Below are 24,608 nucleotides of genomic sequence, written 5' to 3' on the forward strand. Positions count from 1 at the left end.
AAGAATTAAGTGATTGTGAAATAGATGACGAATGGACATTGATTGATGTGCAAGGAAGCTGAAGAACTGAAGATTGATGGTTTAGAATTTATAATAAATTCTCGTTGTAAGTATAGTTTCTAAGCCAAGCAATCAACATTTCTTACAAACGTTTTGGTTGTCACAAGTAACAAACCCAATAAAATTTATAAATCGAAGTATTCAAACCTCGGGTCATCTTGTCAAGGAATTACAGGGAGGTGTGTTTTATTATTGGTTATGGAAAACAGTGTTTTGGGTTTTGAAAAGGGGTTTTGAGCAAGAGAAATGGGTTGCAGAAATTAATAAATTAATAAGAAAGAAATCTTTTGGCAAGGTATGAAAATTGGAAGTCCTATCCTAGTTATCCTTATCAATGGTGATGAGAATTATACTTTTGCTCCCACTAAGTCAACCTCTAACTATGAAGGTCAGTCAAGTGGATAAATTAATTCAACACCTAAAGTCCTAGTCAACTCCTTAAGGAAAGACTAGAGTTATAGGAATCTAAATTAATCAGCAAGAATAATAATTATCAATCACGATGAGTTTGATAAGTCAAGAGTCACCAATTAATCAACCAAAGCCAAAAGGGGAAAATCTAAATTATAAATAAGGAAAAGTAATCATAAGTCTGAAATACCTCAATGTGTATTAATTAAGAAAATCATAACATGAATGGTCCATAAGCCAATTTGGCAACATATATAATTAACAAATAAGAGAAGTCAAAATAAAGGAATATTGAACCTGATATGAAGATGAGATAATCCTATCCTAAGAGAAACTCTAAATCCTAATCGTAAGAGAGAGGAGAGAACCTCTCTCTCTAAAAACTACATCTAAATTATCAAAAGTCTGTTGTCTAATGTATCCAGTATATGTTATGAATGGATGGATTCCTCCATTTATAACCCTTTAATCTGTGTTCTCTGGGCTTGGATCTGGGCCAAAAAGGGCCCAGAAGTCACTGGAACGGACTTTTGCAAATTCTGCAGATCGCGCATGTCACGCGGTCGCGTCATCTTGGAGTTTTGCTCTTCCACGCGGTCGCGTCAGTCATGCGTCTGCGTTAGTTGTGTTTCGCACGCCACGCGTTTGCGTCGTCTATGCGCTCGCGTCGATGCTAATTTATGCAAAGCACGCGTTCGCGTCGTCCATGTGGACGCGTCGCTGCCAATTTTTCCGAAACTCCAATTTGTGCTTTCTTTTGATTTTTGTATGTTTCCTTTCCATCATTTGAGTCATTCCTACCCTATAAAACCTAAAAGTACTCAACACACAAATCACGGCATCGAATGGTAATAAAGGATAATTAAATTTGATTATTTTAAAGCATAAGAAACATGTGTTCTCATATGTCATATCATAAGGAAGGAATTGCAAAATTATGCAGATTCATATGAATAAGTAGGTGAAGAGTTGAAAAAATCATTCAATTTAAGCACAAGATTTATCATGAAATACTGGTTTATCAACCTCCCCACACTTAAACAATAGCATGTCCTCATACTAAATTCAAGAGAAAAGAGTAAAGGTAAAATAGTGGAATCATATGCAATGCAATCTACTCTAAATGCAACTACCTAAATGAGTCATGCAAATCTAGTTATTATTCACCTATATATAAAGGATACATGTAGTCAAATTAATTCATATCTTCAAGGAATCATGTATGTACAATTAGGGCCAAATTATATTAAAGCACAATTAATTGAGTTGAGTTAAGATAATTCACAGCTTGCAAGACAATCAATAATTAAACATGGACATATGAGAATGAGCTATTGAACCCTCACTGGATTTTGTGTTCACTCTCCAATTACTCAGTGTTTATTTGGGTTAATCGTTCTATTCTTCTTTCTATCCTTACTTTCTATAACTTTGTTCTTCATCTTACCAATCAACAAATATGGAATATAGACATACAAAAATCATGAGGTCTTTTCAAGGTTGTAATGGGGCCAGGGTAAAGGTAAGGGTATATGTGTAAGGCTAAGTGAGCTAAATAGTGAATCCTTGACTAGTCTAAGATTTCACTTAACATATAATTTCATAATTCTTCACCTAGCTTCCCAAATCTTTCCACTTTTGTGTTACATGCTCATGCATTTTATTTTGACTTTGGTCCCATGTGCATTGATATTTGTGTAATAGTATTCTGGATAATAATTTTTTTTAAATGCACATGGTAACTTAATTGTTTTGATTTCACATGAGCATGCTCCCCAAATTTTCAAATAACTTATTCAATTTAATTCCCTACTTTTTCTATCAACCCATGTTCCCATAAAATTTCTCACACTTAAATTATACACAATATCTATCTTAAGCTAACCAAGGATTCAACTTGGGATTTTTATTTTGTTTTTCGGCTTAAGGCTAGTAATGTGGTTATAAAATGAAGGGGGACTAAAAAGCTCAAGGGGGCTAACAATGATGGCATAAAAGGTAGGTTTATTTGGGACAAGTGGGTATAAATACAAATAATGGCCTCAATCATCTCTTGGTATGCATCTATATTCTATAATTGGACATATAGATTAAAATAAAGTAAAGAACACCAGAATAAAAAAAGAAGGGCAAAACACACAGGAATGAAATTTATGTTTTGAATGCAACCATACAATTAAGCTCAAAACTCACAGGCTGTGTGTTCTCAAGCTCATAAATCATATATCAGTTATGTATGTCATGCAAGTAGAAATTAAGAGTTTCCATTCAACTCAATGTAAATTTTTAAGGTGCACCTTAAAATCTTAGTGTTACTCCTTGAAGAAATGTTGTTAACTAACTAACATGTAATGCTATATATACAAGGTGTGTGGATTGTTTTACTATACTCTGGTTCCTAGCTTACTCTTTTTATTTTTTTCGATCAAATCAACTATCATATGCTAAAAAGGGTAAACTATACTAATTAATCCACTTAATATATAACTAGTAAACTAAGGTGTAGATTAAGCTAAAATATCCAAGATATATATAGCCCAAAGTGCAAAATGCAAAAGTACAACAAAAGAAAAAGAGAAAAATGTGCAAATAAAATACAGAAAATAGACAAAATAAGATAAGAGTTTGTAGTGGTTCACCAAAAGAAATATATGCCAGACATGGCGACCTCCCCACACTTAAATAATAGCATCGTCCTCGATGCTCACTCAAACTAGGTGGGAAAATGTGTCATCTCCGGAAGGATGGGCCGCTGGTGTCTCGATGGTAGGCTGAGGGTCTACAGTCTCTGTGAGTGTAGGAGGAATGGGCTGCTGAAGTGGGAGCTCTGTCTATAGAGGAACCTCTGGATCTGCGGTCTGTAGCTGGTGGTGCTCCTCATGATGTGGGACAGTGTGCTCTGGTCCTCCCTGCTCAGCCTGGGTAGGTGCCTCCTTCTCATGATCGCTCACCTCCTCCTCAGATGTGTCGGAGGGCGTGTCAGGCTCAGAGGGGATGTCACCACTAGATCTGATCATCAGCTTGAGGTGCTCATAGCGCCGCTTATGGCGACACTCAGACCTCTTATAACGTCGCCTGTTGCGACGTTTAGACCTCTCAAAGTGCTGTTGGTGACGGCGCTCCATCTGATCTAGGCAGTCAAAAAGGCGATGTACCAAAAGGTAGACGGGCTCAGGAGCAGGTGGGGTGCAGTGGGTGGTGCTGGAGTAGTGAAAGCAGAAGGAGCAGTTGAAGAAGTGGCTGCCTCAGTAGAGTCAGTGAGAAATGGAGGTCGGTAGTCGAAAGCCTGAAACTTATGACTATGAGGGATGATCTTTCTGCAGTCCGCGGCGGGTGGCTTTTCATCAGCAATCTCCTAAGGTACCTCAGCTCGGCGACCCAACTGAGTAATTAGGAATGGAAAGGGGATGGTGCCTCTAACATGGACTCTGGTCATGTAATGCCGGATGAAGCGGGGTAGATATAAGTCCTTACCCGTCATCACACACCAGATGAGGGTAATCATAGCAGTTGGCACCTCCGTCTCATGAGTGCTCAGCATCACGTAGTTACTCAAAATCTGTTGCCATAGCCGAGCCTCATCATTCAGATAAATGAGCCTGATTCCCTTGGGTACCACTGTACTCTTTCCCATTACCCATGGAACAGTAGGATCAAGAGTGATATCCCTTTTCACTGTATCCCAATCAAACCTCATTAATCTCATATCCTCCTCATCTTTTTGGTAACCATCGGGCTGATCTGATTTAGGTGGGAGCTGGAGAATGTCTTCAATTGCTTCCTCAATAACCATAACTTGCTTGCCTTTGAGCTATACTGCATCCAGGGATGATAGAAAATAGTTACAGTAGAATTCTCTGACCCAGAATGAGTTGATCTCAGTCAAGTTTCTCTCTAGGAAAAACCAGCCTCTCTGTTTAATTTGGTATGAAGTGCACTTCTTGAGTTCTTCTGGAATTTTTAGTGTCTTTTCCAGGTATAGGTTCCTAGATGTGGCAAAAACTGGGTACTTCAACTCACAGTATTTGTTTGCAAATTTAACCGGGTCAGCCACATGTACCAACTGATCAGCTTTCTCCTGTGGGGTAAAGTTTTTCTCCCACCAGGAATCATCATGTAAGATGCCAAGGATGGAAACAGAGGATTCACTTCTTTTCCTTTTGCCAGTGGTCACTTTGCCCTTTCCCCTGCTTTAAGAATCGGACATCCTGAAAGACAGAATTTCCAGGATATAATTGAAGAGTGAAAGCAGGAAAACAAGTAGGCAAATAGGGTAATAGAAATATAAGCATAAAGGCAAAAGATGAACGAAAGAGGGGTAAAAGCACAAAGTGAGTTGAATATATGATATGTAGAATATTTGTTAATTAGGAAAACAGTAGCCATGCCATGAGTTAGAAAGTTAGAATGGTTAATAAAAAGAAATCGAAAGGAAAAGTTTGAAAGTTAAAATGGTTAGGATGGAAAAAGGGAGTTAGAAAGTTAAAGAGTGAGTTAGTGAAAAGAAGGGAAAGGTAAGTGGCATGAGAATAGTTTCCTAGGTAACAATAAATTCACAAATTTAAAGAATAATCCACTCATATTCAAGCAAAGATTCCAGTTTGATTGATGATAATTCAAATAGATGCAAATGAAAATAGAATCATCAATAATGCAATTTATGGACCGAGGGATCAAAAGAAGTAAGGATGCTTGCCCGTGCATTCATGAAATGGTTTGGTTGTAATCAAGTATAGGAAAAATCAAAAGTTCCAGAACCAATACATGAATGGAAAGAGATGAAATAGTTTTGCAGAAATTTTGGCAGTATTCCGGCTAAAATAGGATGTTCCCAGAAAATAAACAGCAAGAAAATAAAACAGTTCATAAGAACTGAAAAAGGCTGCAAATAGACACATATTACATGAATATGAAAGAGTAGTGTAATAGCAGCATGAAAACAGTTAAGAGCAGCTTATGAACAGTATGAACATCATAGCCAAAGCAAAATTGCAGAATAAGTAAAACAAGCAACAAGTACAGCGCAATTATCAGGCCTAAATCCACTAACCAGATCCTAGCCACCTAACCACCTAGAATCCACTACGAACATGCATCTCTAACTATCCTAAATTGAACAAATTCTGATAAATATGCAACTAACTAGGAATGAAAAGAAGTCGGTGTATAGCGGAACCTGGTATGTGAATGGACAAGGGACAAGGCAAAATTCTTGACAAGGCACCGGGATGGAAGCACGGCGGCGCAGTGGTGGAGCAGAGGCAGTGGCAGGGGTGCAGGATAGGGTTGAATGGTGGAGGGTTGAGTGGTTATGGTTGAGAAGAGGGGCTGAGGGTGGGGTGGTGGTCAGCGGAGGTTTGCTGTGGCGGTCTGAGGCTGGCCGCGAGGGGGCAGTGGCGGAGGAGGGTGAAAGGAAGAAGGGAAGAAAGAAGAGAAGGGGGAGAGAGTTGGCCGGCGGGTCTGGGTGGTCGAGGGTGGTGTGGCGGTAGTCTGGTGGGGTGTGGTGGTCTGGTGGGGTGTGGAGTTGCAGAGAAGAGTGGAAGATGGGGGTTGGGGTTTGGGGGACGCAGCAGGGTAGGGTTCGCATGAATTGGGGTTAGTGATCGTAAATCCATGCGAACGCGTGGAGGACGCGATCGCGCGAGTAGGGTAAAATAGGATTGACGCGGAAGCGTGGTCGACACAATTGCGTGGGTTGGGTAAAGGATGGATGACGCAAACGCATGAAGCACGCGAACGCGTCGCTGGAATTTGTGCTAGACGCACAGTTCCAGCGTCGTTCTCGCGCAACTCTCTGTTTAATTTAGGGGGCCATAATATCCATGCGACGCGATCGCATCGCTCACGCTTTCACGTGGGATGGGTGTTGTAGGAGTGATGCGTGAGCGTCAGGGACGCGCACACGTGGGTCGTTTTGTGCTAAACGCACACCAACCGCACGATTCCAGGCCAAATTTCTGGGCGTTGGATCTTTACGCCGATATCCAGATCACGCGTTCGCGTGAGTAACGCGAACGCGTGGGAGGCATTTTTCGCAATTGACGCGAGCGCGTGGGGCACGCGATCGCGTGGAACAATTTGTGCCAAAGGCACGCCTCTGGCCGATCTTTCGCGCGACTTTCTGTTCACTTTTCTTTTCTTCCTAATGCACTTGTGACGCGGATGCATCAGCGACACTGTCGTGTTGCATGCTCTCTCTCTCTTATTTTTTTTATGCAGTATGCAGAATGCAAAATGCAATGAATGTCATGCAAAAATTCCAGGTTCAAACAAAATTCAAAAACAGAGTAGAATGGAGAAGGAACGATCATACCATGGTGGGTTGTCTCCCACCTAGCACTTTTAGTTAAAGTCCTTAAGTTAGACATTTGATGATCTTCCTGCTATGGTGGCTTGTGCTTGAATTCGTCCAGAAATCTCCACCAGTGTTTGGAATGCCAGCATCCTCTGGGGTCCCAAACAAGGCACGTAAAGCCTTTGAGCAGTTTCAAACAGGTTTCTAGGCTCCCGGTATGTTGAATGTCAGAAGAGATTCCAGGATCCCAAACTCTACTTTTACACCCGTTTTTGTCTTGATCTGCATTTTTCCAGTCAGGTGGTGAGTAATCTGAATTCTCACTGCAGTGACCAAACAGCTTCAGAGATCCTTTCAATTGAGCTTGACACCAATTCTTGCACCTCAACTTGAAGTGTGAAACCTCATTGAATCTTTCATACCAGCGTTGAGTGCGAGTCATTTTCCTTTTACTCTTAAAGCCGCAAAGAGCTCTAAGCTAGCCATCTGTTTCAAGTAAACCATATTCAAGTGGAAAAGTAAAGATAAAGGTCAAGGATGTTACCCACTTGAAGTCGGAGTTGGGTGGTGATGGCCTTGGGATAAGCGTTTCCTGTGGTTCTGCAAGCGCTACTCCCTTGTGGTCTTCTGTGAGTTCCTCCACTTCTTTGTAAATTTCTTCCATTTCAACCATGTCTTGATCAAAGTCATCGATATCTTTCTCATCACTTGAGTCATAATTGGGAGGTTGAGAAAAGTCTACCTCTGCATCATCTTCGTATTCATTTGGGGAAGATCCTTGTATCTAAAAGAATTCACTTGCGGATGCAAGTTTATTAACAAGAGAACTTGACTTGTAATCATCATCATCAAGGAAACATGCATCTTGGGCTACTCCGTCCAATTCCTCATAGGATACCTGCTTTGGAGGTTGTGCACTATCCTCCTTAGCATCAATTGTAACGTCTTCGACGGAATTCTTCACAACTCTGGATTCTGGCGGAGGTTCGGCATCTCCTTAATCTTCAACCAACTCTTCTTTTTCTATAGTGACATCTTCCTCTACTTGTTCTAATACGGGGTTATGCTCTATACTGTCTACTGGAGTTTCTAGTGTCTCCTTCATGCTACGTTCTTCATTAGGTTCTCCATATGAAGCACTGGGGGTCTATTGAGTGTCCGAATGTCTGGAAGATAATTGATTTATTGCCTGCTCCAGTTGATGAAGGGTTGTATGAAATTGGTCTACTGATTCTTCGAAGCAAACCTGTGATTCTTGGCTTGATGGATATGGACATGGTGCATAGGGGAGTGGTGTTTCTTGGGAGTAATTGGATTGGCGTTGGGGCGGATAAGGATCATACAGTGGCGAATTGTGAAAAGAAGCTTGTGAGTATGGTGGTTTGAAGCTCTGTTGAGAGGATGGTCTCTGAGCATAGGGTGGGGCTTGTTGGTAGCTACAAGGAGGCCCACCATATCTATTAGTTTGGCATGCATTGTAGAACGGTTCTTGTCCATGACATCTTGGAAGGTGTTGTTGCCTTAAGGGTAGATCATACCTTCTTGGCTCCATCCATCTTTGATTACTTAGACCGTGATGCATATTCCTATTATAGCTTCCATTCCTTTCAACAAAATTAGAACCAAACTCAAAGCAAGAGGGGTGAGAATTCATAGTAGCTATCAGAAATAAGAAGGGAAAACAAAAACAAATAAACAAGTAAAAGAAAAATATTTACAATAACCAATAATAAGGCACACGTTTGCAATTCCCCGGCAATGACGCCATTTTGAAGAACTAAAGATTGATGGTTTAGAATTTATAAAATAAATTCTCGTTGCAAGTATAGTTTCTAAGCCAATCAATCAACATTTCTTACAAACGTTTTGGTTGTCACAAGTAACAAACCCAATAAAAATTATAAACCGAAGTATTCAAACCTCGGGTCATCTTCTCAAGGAATTGCAGGGAGGTGTGTTTTATTATTGGTTATGAAAAACAGTGTTTTGGGCTTTGAAAAGGGTTTTGAGCAAGAGAAATGGGTTGCAAAAATTAATAAATTAATAACAAAGAAATCTCTTAGCAAGGTATGAAAACTGGAAGTCCTATCCTAGTTATCCTTATCAATGGTGATGAGAATTATACTTTTTCTCCCACTAAGTCAACCTCTAACTATGAAGGTCAGTCAAGTGGACAAATTAATTCAACACCTAAAGTCCTAGTCAACTCCTTAAGGAAAGACTAGAATTATAGGAATCTAAATTAATCAGCAAGAATAATAATTATCAATCACGATGAGTTTGACAACTCAAGAGTCACCAATTAATCAACCAAAGCCAAATGGGGAAAATCTAAATTATAAATAAGGAAAAGCAATCATAAGTATGAAATACCTCAATGTGTATTAATTAAGAAAATCATAACATGAATGGTCCATAAGCCAATTTGGCAACATATATAATTAACAAATAAGAGAAGTCAAAATAAAGGAATATTGAACCTGATATGAAGATGAGATAATCCTATCCTAAGAGAAACTCTAAATCCTAATCCTAATAGAGAGGAGAGAACCTCTCTCTCTAAAAACTACATCTAAATTATCAAAAATCTGTTGTCTGATGTATCCAGTATATGTTATGAATGGATGGATTCCTCCATTTATAACCCTTTAATCTGTGTTCTCTTGGCTTGGATCTGGGCCAAAAAGGGCCCAAAAGTCGCTGGAACGGACTTCTGCAAATTTTGCAGATCGTGCATGTCACGCGTCCGCGTGGGTCACGCGGTCGCGTCAGTCATGCGTCCACGTCTGTTGTGTTTCGCATGCCACGCGTTCGCGTCGTCCTTGCGGACGCGTCACTGCCAATTTCTTCGAAACTCCAATTTTTGCTTTCTTTCCATTTTTGTATGTTTCCTTTCCATCCTTTGAGTCATTCCTGCCCTATAAAACCTGAAAGTACTCAACACACAAATCACGGCATCGAATGGTAATAAAGGATAATTAAATTTGATTATTTTAAAGCATAAGAAACATGTTTTCTCATATGTCATATCATAAGGAAGGAATTGCAAAACCATGCAGATTCATATGAATAAGTAGGTGAAGAGTTGATAAAATCATTCAATTTAAGCACAAGATTTATCATGAAATAGTGGTTTATCAGAAGCTTAATGAACAAAGGAACAATGAAAATCACACATCAACCAATGACACACTTTGAATTTTGGCTCACATCATCTAGTGGACATAGAATGGTAAACATGGTTGCTATGCAATGTAGTAAAAGAGAACTAGAGGTGAGAATCAATCACATAGCAAGCATGGTGCATATAGCTTGAGAATTTCAAAAGGATATTCCTAGGTGATCTTACAATCAAATTTCACAATTGAAGCATTATGCTAAAATGAATAGTTTCAAATATGTGTAGAGCACATAAGTAAACAATTAATGGTCAACATGTCATTACGGCATAAGTATAACATATGGATGCATATGATCAAGCAACACAATGCATTAAGGTAAATGCCCAACATCTAATACTAAGAAATTGCCCAGTCAAAGAAAAGAATTCAAATCACATGGTGGCCAAATCATGTAATTCAAAAAGGTTTAAAATGCTTTAAATGCAATTCTCATGCACTTGGTGTTCACAAATGTTAAGCATGATCACTTCAAAACCAAGTAACGAATCATAACCACAACAAAGAATTCCAACAACGAAAATTAACAAGAATGATATTAAAATAACATCCTCTCAGTAATCAGCAGCAAGAAACAGCAAACAAGATCAATAATCCAATCCTTATCATCAAAATAGAAAATTAAACAGAAATTAAACTAACTAAATAATTACCTAACAAACTAACTAAAGAAAATAATGGTGAATGGTAAATGGTGGTGGTAGATGATGGTTGAAGGGTGGAAAGAAAAGAAGAGAAGAAAGAAGAAGGAAAGAAATGGAAAAAGGAGAAGAAAAGAAGTATGTGAAATAGGACAGAGGGTCACGTGTACGCGTCATGTCATGTGTATGCGTGAGTGGCAGAAATGGGATGCAACGTGTACGCATATGAGAGGCGTACGCGTGATGGGAAAAGAGAGAGAGGTGATGCCTATGCGTCGAGCAGGTGCGCAGGGGACTGGGAAAAATAGAGCGCGACGCAAATGCGTAGTTCACGTATACGCGTGTGTGTATGCGCGGGTAGAAATTGTGCTAGATGCACAGTTCTCGTACCTTATGTGCACAACTCTTTGGATTTTGTACCATGCAACAGCAGCAGCACTGCGACGCATATGCATTACTCACGCACACGCGTGGGCTAGGAAAAACACCTGGTGATGCGTACGCCTGGCTGACGCTTACGCGTGGGAGGTTGGAATCTTTGGGTCACGCGTACGTGTGGGTCATGCGTATGCATGGCTGGGTGCTTCGTTTTTTAAAATTTTTCAAGTTCTAGCACCAAACCAAGCATTCCAAACATCCAAACAGCTACCAAAACATCATCAAACCTTATTTAACATACTAGACTCCCAAATAAACTTAACAAACTAAGCCAAACATGAAATTAAACTGATTTACCAATATGTACAAAAGAGAAAAATGAAAAGAGTTTACCATGGTGGGGTGTCTCCCACCTAGCACTTTTATTTTAAGTCCTTAAGTTGGACCATTGATGGGGTGCTTGTCAAGGTGGCTTATGCTTAAACTCTTCCTTGAATCTCCACCAATGCTTGCATATCTAATGTCCACCGGGATCCCAAATTAGGCGCATAAAGCCTTCAAGCGAATTAAAGCAAGTGACAAGGTCCCAAGAGTGTTGATTGTTAAAATGAATTCTGGGGTTCCAAACCTTTTTTTCACCCATCTTCTTGTTGACTACCATGGTTAAATCCGGGTGACAAGGCTTGTGAATTCTCAATTGAGCATCCAAACACCTTCCTAGATCCTATCAATTGAGTAACACACCAATCCTTGCTCCTAAACTTTGAGCTTCCAATCATGATGAACCGAGAATTAAGTTCCAACCACTAATCAATTCTTTCTTGCTTTTCATTCCACAAAGAGCTCTAAGTTGACCATCCGTTTCAAGCAAACCATATTCAAGAGGAATAAGAAAGCTAAGAGATATGAATTTTACCCAGTTGAATGGTGTAAAGGATGATGGTGACTTAGGAAGGGGGATCTCCCCATAATTTGACAATGTGAGGTCCATTCTCTTGTGCTCTTCTTTGGTTAGCTCCACCTCTTGACAAGCATCTTCTATGTTTACCTCTTGACAAGGTTCTTCATATTCAATCACTTTCTCACCAACCTCTTCTAGCTCTTCTCCACCCTTCATGTCACAACTTGGAGGTAATGTGGAACTTATCTCAACATGAACCTCAATTTTAATGGAAGAAGAATCCTCAAATTTAAAAGGACCATGTGTTGGTGTGGAATCATAATCAAGAGGAAGATTTGTTGCTTGTCCAACTTCTTCCAATTCTTCACCATTCACCATATGACTTGGAGGTTGCGAACCCTCCTTAACATTGCTTTCAAGTTCAATGGAAGAAGGCTCAATGGTATCTTTGAGGTGATTTGTTAGTGTGGAGAAGAATTTATCAACGATTAAGTCCAATTCTTGATCAACCTATCCTAATTCTTCAACCACTTCTTCTGGCTCAATTATCCCAACTTCCTCCTCTTGTTGCAATTCTTGCTTCAATTCCTCTTCTTCACCTTGAAGCTCCAAATTCGCTCCCTCACTATGCTCCTTGGTTGATCCTCCATAATCGTCAATGTGAGTGTTTTTAATATATGAGTTTAGGTAGGAGGCTATGCGGTTAGCGGCTTCAGTCATGGTGGCCAACATAGTTTCTAACCCCTTCTGCTCCTTTTCTTGCTTTTGAAGGCGAGAGTAGAGATCTTGTTGTTCTTGCATGAAGGGTTGGAAAGCTTCATTCACCGAGGTGATGGTGAGAAGGAGGGTTCATTGTTTAGGAGAAAGGGTTCATAACTAGAAGGTTGTTCATCTTAGTAAGGGTATAGAGGTGATGTATATAGAATTGATAGTTCTTGAGAATATTATTGTTGGAATGGTGGTGACTCTAAGTATGGCTCATATAGTTGTTAGTATGGTGGATATGGGTTAGGATCATATGGAGGTGAATGGTGGTATGGGGCATTGTTGAAAGCTATGTTAAGGGAAGGGATTATATGCATGTGGTGGTTGTGGTTGATAACCACAATGAGGGTCACCACATCACTACAAGAAAAGAGACCTATCAGGGCACTTTTTTCTTGCCACACTTTTAAAGCGTGGCCAAAAGTGGTCAATAGTCACGCTTTTGTGAAGGTGGCCATTGATTTGTGATTTGGCCACGCTTTTTTTATTACGCTAGAAAAGCGTGGCCATAGAAAAAAATCGACACGCTTTTATGAGGGTGGCAATTGATTTATGATTTGGCCACGTTTTTTTTGTCACGCTTAAAAAACGTGGCCATAAAAGAAAACCAGCACACTTAAAAAACGTTAAGCACCCTACAAAATCGTACTGATAGAGTTACCTCCCCAAAATTTAATTTCCTACCCATTTTTTTCACATTTCACCTTTTTTTTCTAAGTTTTAATTTTAACCTTAGACTAGAAGTGATAACAGCATAACACTACACTTTGTTTTGAAAATCACTTTTAACCCTAGCTCACCGTCGCACTCAACAGCTGTTCGCCTTCGTGTTCATCACTACCTATGACCGTCACACCCAGCTCACCTTCATGTTCATCCCAGCCCTTCATCTAACCCTGGCGTCCAGCCCTCTCTCGGTCGTACCACCGTAGCTGTTTCTCAACCGTCTCTCGCACCCAACCCTCGACCATCAAGGCAAGTTATGTCATTGGAGGAGGAACTGTCCATCGACGCTGCTCCGTCCACGCACCCTCAATTTGACTTCTTCTGGTTTGTCACTCTGTTTCCGCCTCTCATCCATCTCCAACTATTTTCGTCGTTCATGTAAAATTTTACCAATTTTTGGGACTTTTTGTGTGTTAATTTGTGTAACCTTTTCTATTTCGAAAAGGTTGTACTTTTGGATTTCTCTTTTGATAATACGTGACTGTGTATATTTCTCCGTTTTAGAATATTTTGTGTTCTCCAGTTCTTAGGGATTATTTGGGACCATTACTTGCTTTTTTTCCCCCCCAATATCAGGTTTATTCTTTTTTCCAAATCATTTTTCCCATACAGCTAATTTAACTGTCGGTGCTGCCAATTCATGATTTATTTCGAATTTCTTAGTCAAGAAGGGAGTTTGATTCTGGTGGTCAACAATTGAGCAATGAATAATACTAAGTTTTAGATTGTTACTTCATTAATACATCGATCAATTCATATGCTTCTGTGTGTTTGAAGAGCACCTAAAACACTTGTGATAGAAGTGAATTTCTTATTTGTTGCATTGATCTGGTGATTTTTGTTTTGTTACAAACTTATGTTGATGAACCATGAACTTCTTTCTCTTAGTTTTAGGAGTAATGGTAAATTCTTTTACCTAAAACTGAAAGTAATCCCTGTTATGTTTTTTTTCTTTCCTATTCTATAGTGGCTGGTGAAAAATGCAAGATCCAAGGATTCCTTTGTCAGAGGAGTTCTTGAAAAATAAACCAAAGAAGAAAAAAAATTCTCAAACCAAAAGGCATCTTTATTTGAATTGCAAGGGAATAATACCAAGGAAGAGGTACATGCTCCTATATCATCAAAACCAGGATAGAAGGGTTCCAAAAGAGATTTGATGACTGAAGTCTCACCACCTTTTGTAAAACAAGAGGGTTCCAACTCAGATTCTTTTCCAGATTCCTCTACAGCTGGAAATGAATACCGAGCATTGAGGCGGAAGTATCTGTTGCTGGAGGATGAGAGCTTTTTATTAGGGAAAGAGCTAAGAGAGTTAGCTTTGCAAACATCTCAAGTGTGCAAAGAACTTGGAAAGCACTTGAAAATTCAAGTGATGGTTACAACTGGTGGTACTAGCCTGAAAGATGATATCTTACGCTTATATCAACCAGTTTATTTACTAGTTGGGACTCCTGGAAGGATATGGGATCTCGCTAAAAAGGGTGTTTGCGTTCTGAAAGATTCCGCAATGCTTGTTATGGATGAGGTAAATACTTTTTTAACACAACTTTTACTCATTTATAAAAGTGGTTGACATGCATAAACTATTTGAAAAGTTGCAATCCTTTTAACTGAGAACAAACAAATTTTCAATTCTATTCTCTTTGTATGTTCATTCTGTGATATCTTTAGTAGTAAGAGTTGGTTCCCAACCCCTTTTTTACATTGCTTTTTGTTCGGTTTCAGGCTGATAAGCTTTTGTTCCTAGAATTCCAGCCTTCTATACAGCAGCTGATTCATTTTCTTCCTTAACACTGACAAATTCTAATGTTTTCAGCAACATTTCCTTTTACTGTAAAAGACTTCAAAGATAGGTATCTTCAAAAGCCATATGCCATTAACCTTATGGATGAGCTAACCTTGAAGGGTATCACACAGTATTATGCATTTGTCGAAGAGAGACAGAAGGTTCACTGTCTGAATACACTATTTTCTAAGGTTTTGATTTTTGGCTTTGTACTGATATGTATCTGCACTCTAGCATCCCCTATAACATAGTCAGCGTCCTTTTTAGCTGATTGTGAATGATGCCTATTTGATCTAGTATGGCATTTCATAATATATAATTGCCTTCGCTTTATGTTTGTTATTTTCCAATACTATGTTTGTGAATGCTGGCTACGCGACAAGATTGGCTGCCAAGAGGCTTATACCCTATGAGAAGATTGCTGCCTCTTAATTATTCAACTTGAGGGCCACCACGACTCCACTACTTGTCAATATATATAATATATAAAGATAATTAAGGATATATATATATATATATATATATATATATATATATATATATATATATATATATATGTAAGTGTTAATGTATATGATAAGTTTGTTTTTTTCTTTTCTTTTAGTGCTTTTTCGTGGTGTTATCTGCCAATCATAAATGAGTCATAGCTTATAAGTTAGGATAAGATAGGAATAATAATAATGATATGAATATGGTATAGTATAGTATAGTATGTATTCCCTTTCCTTTTGCTTTGATATTTATGTAAGTTCTGCTTGCTAAGTAATGACATGTATATATGATATGATAATAATGGAGGTGTCTCTGATTCCACGTACAATAACGGTACTCAGATTATGTTTTGTTTTTTTTTTCTTTAGTACATTATACACACTACAGTATGAGAAAGGCTCTTAAACCATTCTTTCTGAGCATGAGTTGAGAATCAAATCCTAGTGTACTTCTTAGCAAGGCATTGGGCATAGAGTGGCCTTGGCAGCTCTAAAAAATATTTAGTGATTTTATATATAATTATTTAGCAATTTTGCAGATCTTTGTACTAGGGGAATAGACATTCAAGCAGTCAATGTTGTTATTAATTTTGATTTTTCCAAGAATTCAGAAACTTATCTCCACAGGGTATACTAATTTTTCCTCATTCCCTTCCTAATTTATTTGCCTTGACACTGATTTCCTGTTCTAACGGATCATATACGGATATACAGGTCGGTTGCTCAGGGAGGTTTGGGAATCTTGGTTTAGCAGTTAACTTGATTACTTATGAGCAAGGTTCTGAAAACCGAACCGGTCATCAAACCGCTCTAGTTACTGGTTCACTAGTTCATAGGTTCAACTGGTTCAACCGTAGTTAAACCCAAAAAACCGTTTTATAATAAAATAATAAATAAAATATAAACAAACACATGAAAATTATTTGAACTATAAATTAGTCATTTTTGTGACTAACTTTTAATTTTAAAATCTTCTTGATAGATAATTTAGAAAGTACATATGTATCTAGCTTTGGAAATTATTTGATCAACACTGGACTTTACTTTGTATTACAATTTACATGTTAGAATTTAAGTAGCCTTTGTTCTATATTAAATATTTTGGATTCAGTGATTATCCTTTGATGATAACCAAGCAAGAATTGGAGTTTTAGTTGTTCCATCAACCATTACAATATTGTGTCTTCTTAACAGTGGTTGTGAATGAATTCACTTAAAATGGTTCACAGATCATAGTCCACTTGTTAGGCTTCTCAAAATGAGCATGATATCAAAAAATAATATATGGAAGGAGAATAACTTTTACAATGAATCCTAGCATAGGAGGGTCTCTCACTCTAGTAGAGTATAAACTATAAAGTAACATAGTTTCATTAATTTTGAAACCTTCATTTCTTCACAAGAACATAAAGAACAACTCGGTTGCTGCGATAATCAGAATGCCACACATTTTGATCAATACGACCAATTCTGAAATTGTTCATTGCAGCTTCTAGGAAGTACTCAAGAATGGCATCTGAAACCATAAAAGAAAAAAAGATCTCAGAACTTATAATAGTTGTGAGGATTAGGGTCCAAAAATGAAGTTAAAAGAAACAAATCCTTCACCATTTCGAAGCTCGCTAGCCAAAAAGATAGTCTAAGATAGTTGTATTAGGCCCAAAGAGCTGCCCTAGCGTCTCTAGCAGATTGAGTTGATAATTCATTGGTATATTAACTCAAAATCTTGAAACATCTTATAGCACTCTTTATCTTTATATTATCCAGTTCCCTAATATACCAAAATGGATCTTTCTTAATCATGTCAAAAGCCAAACTATAAGAACTAATTTAAAAGAAAATAAATGACAAATTATATCAGTTCATCATGTCACAAAATCCAGTTCAGTTTAGCAGGATCAGTTTAGAGTTTACAGTTCCAAAGTTCATCATGTTACAAAATCAAAGAGTTACTCAATCAAACTCATCAGGAGACAGAGACATGCAATAGTTATTCAATGATTCAATCAAACAATCACAACACCACCCCAGATGAAAAAAAGTTAAAAGAAGCTCCCAAGATTAATACTTAGGTGTATTATTGACCTGTTCAACAATGTTGCCTGCTGGAGAAAGAACTTCTTGCCTTTTAGCAGAGAGCTTGGTCAAAGTGGTTGTGTGAATGGCTCCAATAACAGTTATAGAGTAACAAATCTATTTTTAGCAATAATTTCAACAACACAAAATCAATTATTTGATTTCCATTCACAATTTCACATTCAGAAATTAAAAAAGCAGCAATAGAGTATCAAATTCATTTTTAGCAATAATTTCAACAACACAAAATCAATTATTTGATTTTCCTTCACAATTTCACATTCAGAAATTAAAAAAAGCAGCAACAGAGTAACAAAAATCAATTATTAATTACAAAAAAATTAATACCTAGGCTAGAAGCTGGATCTTGGAAGGCTGGAATAGGGCAGAGCTGGCGAAGGTGTGGAAGTGGCTGAGGACAGTGGCTAGGAAGACAGTGGCCGACGTGGTGGTGTGGAACAGAGTTGGCACCGGCGGGAAGTGGCTGCGCGACGGAGGCAAGAGGCGAGACCGGTGACGGTGGCTTTGATTTTCGAAGCTCAAATGGCGGTGGCTGGACAGACGTTGCGCCGTTGCCTTCGAAACTCGAAGTTGGGACGGCGGCGGTGGCTGGACGGACATGCACCAGCGGCTTCGATGAGGTTGAGACGAATTGGGACTACAGTCTGGATTCTAGACTGCTGCTTCGCGTTGTGGAGGCTGGAGACTAGAAGGAAGAGGGGTTAGGGAACTTAGGGTTGCCATCCCTGCACAACAAAATGCAGCGTTTTTGTTAAGATTCAAAAACCGGCCGGGTTACGGTTCGGTTTGACCGACCGATTTTTGGCCGGTTCAACGATCCAATGGCGGTTTTCAAATTTGCCGGTTTTGTCTTCTGTCCGAACCGTAATTGATAGCGGTTCGCGGTTTGACCGTCCAGTTTGAACCGGTTTTCAGAACATTGCTTATGAGGATTGCTTTAATTTGTATGTAATTTAGAGTCTGTTAAGTTAATGCATTTTAACTGTATATGCTATAGATTTATTAGGCATTCTGTCTTTTGTGCAGATATAGGATTGAACAAGAACTTGGAACTAAAATAAAGCAAATTACACCACACATTGACCAGGTATGACAGGATGCTGTATGAAAATTGTGGTTTTTTGGACCTTTAGTTTGAATGCTTTTTCATTACCTTTATAAAGAGTTTAATATTAGCCTTTTAACTGGCAGATATTTTGCTGGGTCCAGTTTTGGTTTCCCTTAATTTCATTTTCAGATATGTTTGTTGCTAACATTAGTACTGTAGTTTCGTTTTTTCTTTTTGTGATTTTTATTTTCGGTGGATGATGGTTTAGGGGGTTTACCTTATATCTTGTTATGAATAAAGGGATTCCTATGGTATTCTACTGTGTGGTTACAATTACGGGTTCTTTTGGAGTTTTCAGAAATTTGTTATTCATATTATGTTTTATAATTTGCTAATCGTTTGTTTTTTCGTTATTCATATGATCATACTTGTAGATTATTCCTGAAGTGTATTGTGAAGCTTTCCATGTGGTTACTTTATCCGAGGAAGGCCTAGTACAAGCTTGGGGAGATTCAATGACATTTCTTAATTCTCTTCCTAGAAATTCATTTTTGTTTATGTTTGTAAATTTTATGTACACTGTCGTTGTGTGTATAGAGATAACATGGCTAATTTGGTTTGAATTTTGTTAATGTAATACTAATTTTTATTAATTTTTTTAAATGACATTCACATATTTTTGTTAACCTTTTTTTATGGTTTTTGGAGTGTATTAGAGTGCATGTAAAAGCAAATACTAATTTTTCTTTAATTTAATAAGGATATAGCCACCCTTTTAAAGCGTGGCAATAGGTTCATTTTTAGGTACATTTAAAAGCATAGCCTTATCATTCCCTATCGGCATGCTTTTGAAGTGTACCCAAAACCAACTGTCTCGGCACGTTTCAAAAGCGTGGCGATATGTGAACTTTTCGGTACGCTTTTAAAGCGTAGCTATAGGTTAACACCTATGGCCACGCTTTTAAGTGTGGCAAGAGATATAAGCATGGCAAAAAAGAAAGTGTGTCAATAGATTCACAAAAGCGTGCCGATAGAGCAACCGGCACGCTGGCGGATGTGACCATTTCAAAAGCGTACCGATAGCTCAAAAAGCGTGGCGAAAAGCTATCGGCATGTTTTTTAGCATTTTTTGGCATGCTTTAAAAGCATGGCAGAAATCTTATTTTCTTGTAGTGCATCTATTAGGTTGGTAAGCATTAGGAGTTGGATTATACCCATAAGAAACTAGAGGAGGTTGTTGCCAAGAAGGTTGTCTATATGCTTGAGGCACCTCCTATCTTTGATTTCCAAATCCTTGATGCAAACCTCTATTGAAGCTTTCATTTCCTACAACATAGTTTGAACCAAACTCATAGCCAAAGTGATGAGAATTCATAATAAAAAAGGAAAAACAAAAACAAAAACTAATAAAAGATAAAGAAGACAAACTCCTAAACCAAAACTAGCAAATAAGCAAAAGGCAAGGATCGACGATTTAATGGATCAATTACAAGGAGCTAGGGTATTTTTAAAGATTGATTTGAGGTTAGGTTACCATTAGATAAGGGCGAAGAAGGAGGATATTCGGAAAACTACATTTAGAACACGTTATGGTCACTATGAATACGCGGTGATGTCCTTTAGGGTGACGAATGCTCCTGCTGTTTTCATGGATTACATGAATATAGTATTTCGTCCCTTTTTGAATATGTTTGTGGTGATGTTCATAGATGACATCCTGGTTTACTCAAAGATGGAGAAAGAGCATGCGGAGCATCTTAGGATTGTGTTACAGATGTTGAAGGAGCATTGTTGTATGCGAAGTTGTTGAAGTGGAATGGGGAAGGTTGAGGCTGTGATGGAATGGGGAAGACCAACGTCAGTGACTGAGGTTACGAGCTTCTTGGGATTAGTTGGGTATTACAGAAGGTTCATTCACAGATTCTTACAAATGCGTTGCCAATGACTAAGTTAACTCAGAAAGAGACACCATTTGTATGGACGTCAGAATGCGAAGAAAGTTTTCAAACCTTGAAAGAGAAGTTGACTTCAGTGCCAGTTTTTATTTTACATGAACCACATGAACCGTTTGAGGTTTACTGTGATGCCTTGCTGAAAGGCTTGGGTTGTGTTTTAAAGCAACACCGAAATGTGGTGGCTTATGCTTCGTGTCAGCTAAGACCACATAAGGTGAGTTACCCAACCCATGACTTGGAATTAGCGGCAATTGTGTTTGCTTTAAAGAAGATTTGGAGGCACTACTTGTACAGAGTGAAGTTCCAAGTCTTTTTTTTATCACAAGAGTCTCAAGTACATCTTTTATCAAAAAGATCCCAATATGCGTCAGAGGAGGTAGATGGAGCTACTGAATGATTATGTCTTTGAATTAAGTTATCACCTTGGGAAGGCTAATGTTGTAGCGGATGCCTTGATTAGGAAGTCGTTGACTGTCATTTGGATGTGGATTAAGGAGGAGGAGTTTGTAAACAAGTTTGCAGAGTTTAAGTTGGATATTAATGAGATTGACAGAAAGTCATGTTTGAACTAATTGCATATCTCAAATACATTCAAGGCGAAAATTTAGAGGACCCAGCAAAACAAGCAGGAGCTTCAAAAAATGTTTCAGCCAATCGAGAAAGAGAGGCAAGGATTATTCAATAAGGACGGCGAAGGTCTATGGAGATATAAGGGGAGGATGTGTGCCGGATGTTGAGATTTTGAGGTAAGAGTTATTGTCAAAAGCTCATAACAGCGGATTACCTATTCATCCAGGAAGTAGGAAGATGTATTACGATTTAAAGAAGATGTTTTGGTGGCCTAGGATGAAGGGTGATGTAGCATCACTTGTGTCTAAGTATTTTGACGTGTTAGGAGGTGAAGATAGAGCACCAGAGACCGTTAGGAACGCTACAGCCTTTGGAGATTCCTCAATGGAAGTGCAAAGGAGTTGCTATGGACTTTGTAGCGGGTTTTACCGAGGACTAGGTCAGGATTTGATGCGGTTTGGTGAGATTGTACATTAAGGAAATAGTGAGGTTGCATGGTGTGCCAACAACAATAGTGTTAGACCGAGATCTCCAATTCACATCAAGGTTTTGGGGAGCTTTTCAAATAGCTTTCAGTACGAGACTATGTCTCAGCACGGCGTATCATCCATAAACTGATAGACAGTCAGAAAGGACTATTCAGACTGTGGAGGATATGCTAAGGGCGTGTGTATTAGATCGACCAAAAAGTTGGGACCGTTACATGTCATTGGTGGAGTTTGCGTACAATAACAGCTTTTATGCAAGCATCGGAATGACTCCATATGAGGCTTTGTATGGATATAAGTGTCAGTCTCCACAGTATTGGTATGTGTAAGAACCGCAATTAATTAACCGTTTAATTAAATAATTAAATTTCACAAAATAGGTTCCAAAAATTTAGAATGTTAATTAGGAAGTTTAAATATGATTTTCGGACTCAGTAGATTTTTCTAAGTTGGAAAATATAATTTTCTGCAAAAAATCGCGTAAAAAATGCGAATCGGTAAATTAACCGGCCGTACCGGCTTAAATCTGTCTGGTACTGGCTGAGAAGAATAAAAATAGTAGAAAACCTTAGGAAAACATTTAAAATTGAAAACTGGACAATAATTTTAAAGGTTTGGCTCGAAGTTGGGTCAAACGGGCAAAAGATGCTAATGGGTTGGAACGGGCCCAAGTTGGGCCCAAGCTGATGCACGAAAACTTGTCTCTCAACAAATTTCCCTTCGGCAAGTATACCGAATTGTCGTCAAGTAAAAACTCACAATAGAGTGAGGTCGAATCCCATAGGGATTGATTGGTCAAGCAACTTTAATTGGAGGAATGTTCTAGTTGAGCTAAGCAGAAGTTGAGTTGATAATTGCAAGAAATTAAATTGCAGGAAAGCAAATGACAGAAAATGTAAATGCTGGAAATAAATGGCGGAATGTAAATTGCAGAAAGTAAATTACAGAATCTTAAATGGGGATTTGGCGAGATGAACATAAAAGTAAATGACAGAATATAAAGAGAATGGGTAAGATCAGAAATGGGGGATTCATTGGGCTTAGGAGATGTTGCATTCTCCGGATCAAGTTCATTCTCATCTCTTCCTCAATCAATGCATTCATTGATCTCCTTGGCAATCTTAAGTGATTGGATCCCAATTCCTTGGCAACCCAATCTCTCTAAGCTTGAACAATTGCCTAATTCCTTGATTTAATTGCTCATGGGAAGAGATGAAGTATGGTCACTGATTATACCACATGTATTTCCAAATCAAAGTGTTGGTAGGATTATATGTCACTATATCCATCCAAACCCCAATTTGGTCTAACATGAGAAAGCAATTCTAGCATGATCTCCTCAACCCTTTTCCAAGGCTCAGAGGAGATCCAATTATGGAGAGTTTCTTTTCCAAGACAACTAACCAATTGATTTAAGATCGAAAGCTTTCTTGTAAATCAAGAGAAAAGAAAGAAGAAGAAGAATGAAAACTATAATTGATCCATCAAATTAAAACAGAGCTCCCTAACCCAATGAAAAGGGGTTTAGTTGTTTATAGCTCTGAAAATGGAAGATGATAGAGAAGAGTGCATTCTCAAAGTAAACTAGAATTTGTAGGAAAAGTAAATATACAGAATGTAGTTCCCAATAATGCCAAGCCTCTTTCTAGTTCAAAACTACTCCTATATATACTACTCTTCTTGATCTTCTAGTCAGCTCTTCAAGTCTTGGATATGGGCCTTTGATCTTGAGTTGAAGCAGTTACAATCTTCAGTGGACTCAGCTTTGCTTGTAGAAAAAGTGTGAGTCAGGCATGGATGGACGTTAGTTAGGACGTTAGTGGTGTTAATGTTAAGTGTAAATTTGGGTTCGAAAACATTAGTGACGATAACCTTTTTCACTAACGCTCCAAACCAAATTGATCCACGTTAACTTCAACGTTAGTGGCACTAACGTGACCACTAACGTTGCCTCTTAGTCCTTCGCAAACGTTATTGGCATTCACCTTTACCAATAACGTTGCTTCTTAGTCTTTCGCAAACGTTATTGGCATTCACCTTTACCAATAACGTTGCTTCTTGCTTCTCTTCTCCATGTTAGTGATCCACGTTAGTGTAACTAACGTGGCCCTTAACATGGACATGCCCAAGCTTCGAGGGCGTTAGTGACACTCACCTTTGTCACTAACGCTTCAAAACACCCTTTCTTCCCACGTTAGTGCCTCACGTTAATGGCATTAACGTGACCACTAACGTGGTGGTAATTGCTATCTCCAATGTTAGTGATAAAGGTGAGTGTCACTAACGTTGGCCTATCATTCTTTGCTCCACTTTACCCTTCACGTTAGTGGTCTTAACGTTACCCTTCACTAACGTAGGCAGTATTGGCTTAGTCCAACGTTAGTGACAAAGGTGAGTGTCACTAACATTGGCGATTTCTTTCTCCTTCCACGTTAGAGTTCACGTTAATTGGATTAACGTGACTCTTAACGTGGCTAAGTGTGGCCTTTTGGAACGTTAATGGTATTCACCTTTACCACTAACGTTGGAGCTCCCCTTTCCTTACCACGTTAGCTCCCACGTTAATGTAACTAACGTGGGCTATGATGGCTTTCGAAGGCGTTATTGGCGATCACTTTTTCCATTAACGCTGCAAACTTACTCCCATTCCACGTTAGTGGTCACGTTAGTTAGACTAACGTGGCTGCTAACGTGGCTCTTCCTTGCTTCCTTTGTCCTGAAATCAAGCAAATAAAGTACATCAAAGCTCTGTTCTAGGTCATGAGATCATGCATTATCCATTTTATCATTCAATTCCTGCATAATTCCTATGAAATC

The 24,608-nt window shown here is 38.6% G+C and overlaps 1 protein-coding gene across 1 annotated transcript; it reads left to right on the forward strand.

Moving 5' to 3' along the window:
- The first annotated feature begins 13,301 nt into the window (after window positions 1–13,301).
- On the forward strand, window positions 13,302–15,475 carry LOC112710988 (DEAD-box ATP-dependent RNA helicase 6). The gene is given in 3 exon segments (XM_025763492.2): window positions 13,302–13,680; window positions 14,324–14,881; window positions 15,082–15,475. Coding segments are annotated over 2 exon segments (681 nt in total). The 5' UTR covers window positions 13,302–13,680; window positions 14,324–14,512; the 3' UTR covers window positions 15,394–15,475.
- The last annotated feature ends 9,133 nt before the right edge of the window (window positions 15,476–24,608 follow it).

Source organism: Arachis hypogaea, chromosome 9, assembly GCF_003086295.3.
Source record: "Arachis hypogaea cultivar Tifrunner chromosome 9, arahy.Tifrunner.gnm2.J5K5, whole genome shotgun sequence".
Classification (NCBI taxonomy): Eukaryota; Viridiplantae; Streptophyta; class Magnoliopsida; order Fabales; family Fabaceae; genus Arachis; species Arachis hypogaea.